The sequence below is a fragment of the Rosa chinensis genome, chromosome 1 (genome assembly GCF_002994745.2).
Source record: "Rosa chinensis cultivar Old Blush chromosome 1, RchiOBHm-V2, whole genome shotgun sequence".
In the NCBI taxonomy this organism is placed as follows: Eukaryota; Viridiplantae; Streptophyta; class Magnoliopsida; order Rosales; family Rosaceae; genus Rosa; species Rosa chinensis.
This window is the reverse complement of record NC_037088.1, coordinates 26,266,677-26,270,293: the sequence shown is the minus strand read 5'-3', so window position 1 is coordinate 26,270,293 and position 3,617 is coordinate 26,266,677. Positions and strand designations below refer to the sequence as shown.

Genomic DNA, 3,617 nt, shown 5'->3' with positions numbered 1-3,617 from the left:
GTGTGTATATATATATATTTTTTTTTTTGAGAATGAGAACTTTATTGAATAATATTGTGGTATTAGAGATTAATTTTGTTTTCAAAGGAATGTTGTTTTGGTTTGATGATTTTTTTTTCTATAGGTTTCTGAATATTTTCATTTTTTTTTCTATTAGTAAAATTCTAAATGTGATCATCTTTCCAGACAAAAAAACAAAAACAAAAAAATAAACGTGGCTCATCTTAGGCTGGGTGATTATATTTTCAGTTTATCTAAACGAGTTTTTATTGTTACGCCTCATACTTGAATATTTACTAGTAATTTGGATGGAAAACGACAAAAATATTTGAGTTTAATTTAACACGCTTAAAGGTCTTAGAAATGACTTTTTCTTCAATTCATTTTTTTATAAATCTTTCTTTATTCTTCGTGAAAGTTGTAGAACACGTTAAAAGTATGTGAACACGAAGAACATAAAAATTGGAGTTAGTATGCATACCCCGACTTTGACTAGTACTCCTATGGTTGGAAGTACAATGGTGGTAAGGCACTTTGCTTTGTTTCTCGGACTGTGGTCTTTCTTGGTCCTCGATATGTGTTTAAATCTCGAGCTCATACTACACTGGTCTTTCCTCTCCTCATACGGTTGTTCCGCCTTTACCGATAGACCCTACCTCTTTAGCACCCGATGGAAGCCTATCTTTCCTAGATTATCTAGTTCTCATAATATTGATGGCACTTGGGACTCTGTCCTAAGGAAACAACATTTCTCTAAAGATGGGTCATCCTTTGGGAGAAAGGGTTGTGCGGATTTTGATGTAACTGTAATACAGGTTCATACTCGTTCCACTCCTGTCGTGTTACATGATCTTGAAAAAGTGACGACGGAAAGATTAGGCCTGCTATTGAGGTTTCAACTGGAAAGAAGGCTAAAAGAAGACTTGTCGAAGCGAAAAACAAACCAAAGGAGCCTATTGCTGCAAACTCCCTTTCAGCTTCAGCTTCCTTGGCAAAAGGTTTAAACGAGGTCCTCTCCTAAGTAGAAGCTTTCTACTTGAACCTACAAGGCATGGCCACCTCCGTTGAGCTCTTTCAATTTGATGTGATAACATTAGAGATAGATTTGGGGATTATGTTAAGACTTGCTTCTCTGCACTCTTTTTGTTTTTCTATACTCTTTCACGAGGCTTTATGGTTATTTAAAAGGGTGTGAAATATTCTTTTGTAAAATTGTCACATTGCAAAGCCCCTAAAACCAATCGAGCAAAATGCACTAAACCTACCCACCATATAAACAGCTCCCCCACGAAAGAAACTTTTAGACTCTCTTGGATCAAAAATACGATTTCCCCCAGAAATGGCTATCCTCGATGAGACGACTTTCGAAATGATAAACCCATCTCGTTTCACTACCTTCACTTTCCCAAACCCTTGCGACTCCACCGCCACCTCACTCCTCCGCGTCGCCGTTCTCGACTCGCCTTTCCAACCCCCCGCCGACCCACCCCGAGTCGCCGCAATGCTCGTCCCCAAACACCGCCACTCCGACTGGATATTCTCCACCCACTCCGGCCATCTCCACCTCCTCCTCAGCTCCCCCGGCATCTCCCGCCTGATCCTCATCGGCGACAGCTCTCACCACTCGCCTCCAATCTACCGCCGTCCGCTCAAAAACGACGACACGTCGTGTGACGACGAACTCGCGGTGAGCCTGAAACCTCTCTTCCTTGCTTTATCTCCCAAGTCCTGCTTTAAACACGGCATTCCTGAGATACCCATTTTGAGTTACGAAGATAATTTGATTTCTAGTTTGGTTTTGGAGAAATGTGTTGGATCTTTGGTTGGTGAAATGGTGGTGGAGGATGTGGAGATTGACGTTGGTGGTGAGGTTTCAACGAGGGAGTTCAGGAGGCGTTTGAGGTTTAAAAGAATGCCCAATTTGATTCAGACGGAGGTGCGTATTGTTCCCAAAATGGGTTTTGGTTTGGATTGTGTAGGAATTGGACAAGTTGAGTTTAGGCTAGATGATAGTGTTTTAGTGCACTCTTATTTGGTTCCTATGGTCGCAAGTCTTAACCTGGCTGCTCCTTACATTGAGGGGCGGATTCAAAGTGGGGTAAGGCCAAAAGCTTTGTGTTTAGGAGTTGGGGGTGGGGCTTTGCTTGGTTTCTTGAGAACCCAATTGGGTTTTCAGGTTGTGGGTGTGGAAGCCGATGAGGAGGTGCTAAGGGTTTCTAGGCGGTATTTTGGGCTGGACGATAGAGAGCACATCAAAGTTTGTGTTGGAGATGCATTGGAATTTATAGATAAACTTGCTGGTGCCTGCGAGGTAGAGGTTGGTTGTGACGTGGGCAGAGGCAATGATGTTGATACTAAGTTTGATGTGATTATGGTTGATTTGGATTCAAGTGATGCTTGGGACGGTCTAATGGCTCCGCCATTGGAGTTTGTTCAGAAGCATGTCCTTTTGTCAGCCAGATCAATTCTCTCTGAAAATGGAATCCTAGCTATAAATGTGATTCCTCCAAATACATCATTTTACAAGACATTGATCCATGGGTTTCGAGATGTTTTCAATGAGTTGTACGAAATAGATGTGGGAAATGGAGAAAATTTTATTCTTATTGCTGTGACATCTCCTCTCATGCCTTCTAGTGATTGTGAGAACTGTTTCCTCATCAAACTAGGAAAAGCTATATCTGGGGCATACTTGAATTCCATAAAGAAGATCTAAGCTTTAGTCCTATCTTTGTTAAAGGGAGTAGCTATGGGTGTGGGGAATACATAAAAGCATAGAAGGAGCCATTCTTTGTTATGTTATGTGGGTAAGGAAAGGAGAATGGTTGAACAGCCAAGATACTTGGAATAGTTCTACCTTCAGGCCCCAAAATTTTAATTAGTCTACTTCTACATGGATTGGAGGAGAGAAGATGAGAGAGTAGAAAAACTCTGTACAACAGTAATTCTTGTTTACACTTTAACTTGCCCTCCAAGTTTCCCTTTTTATCCCAAATACCATGGAGATAGAGGAATTCAATGGTGGCTACTGTGTTTAGAGTGAAACATGCCCAAAGAGTTTGCTTGGGAGTATAAACTGCAAGTGTTCTCCTGCGAAGCGAAGAAACCGACATTAGGTATGCTTCAATGACAGTTTAGAAGTTTATGTTACTCTTATTGGTAGTAGCTTATAGGAATAAAAGAAAGAAAAAAAGAATGGGTTATTGCAAGTGCAGTTTGAAATTAACTCATTCGGATACCGTAGAACTTTCTTTTGCTTGGAAAGAACATTCTAATAATTATGTGCTGCAAGAGTGTTTCAGATATTGGGATCTGATCTTTCAAATCTGTTTTCAGGCAACTGATTGATTGGAATAGAATGCTGGACAGGTCTTTTGGGGAAATAGATAATTAAGTGAGCAGCAATGAGCCAGGTAGATTCTGACGGTGGCATTGGTCAGGAAGATTTGGACAGTAGCACTGGTGGCTTTATTGAATGTGGAGCTGGCCAAGTAAATGGACTATGTTTGCATTGTCAAGTGGCCAGAAGGTAACTAAACATAACTCTTTGTCGTTTTTTTATCTTTTATCATTAGCCCGGTTTGGTTATCAAATAGGCAGTTGCATTGTTTAAGGTG

General features: G+C 40.8%; 1 protein-coding gene across 2 annotated transcripts; it reads left to right on the top strand.

Annotated features, from left to right (window-relative positions):
• The first annotated feature begins 1,216 nt into the window (after positions 1-1,216).
• Positions 1,217-3,529, top strand: LOC112181524 (eEF1A lysine and N-terminal methyltransferase). Of its 2 annotated transcripts, none has more exons than XM_040517314.1 (2): positions 1,217-3,116; positions 3,358-3,529. In XM_040517314.1, exon 1 carries the CDS (start codon positions 1,340-1,342, stop codon positions 2,714-2,716), a length of 1,377 nt encoding a protein of 458 aa, XP_040373248.1. In that variant the 5' UTR covers positions 1,217-1,339; the 3' UTR covers positions 2,717-3,116; positions 3,358-3,529. The 2 variants fall into 2 exon arrangements, with proteins under 2 accessions (XP_040373248.1, XP_024175658.1); XM_024319890.2 differs by having other exon boundaries at positions 3,337-3,529.
• The last annotated feature ends 88 nt before the right edge of the window (positions 3,530-3,617 follow it).

Excerpts from the sequence above, each read along its gene's own strand:
- LOC112181524 (XM_040517314.1), top strand. The coding sequence starts at position 1,340 with ATGGCTATCCTCGATGAGACGACTTTCGAAATGATAAACCCATCTCGT.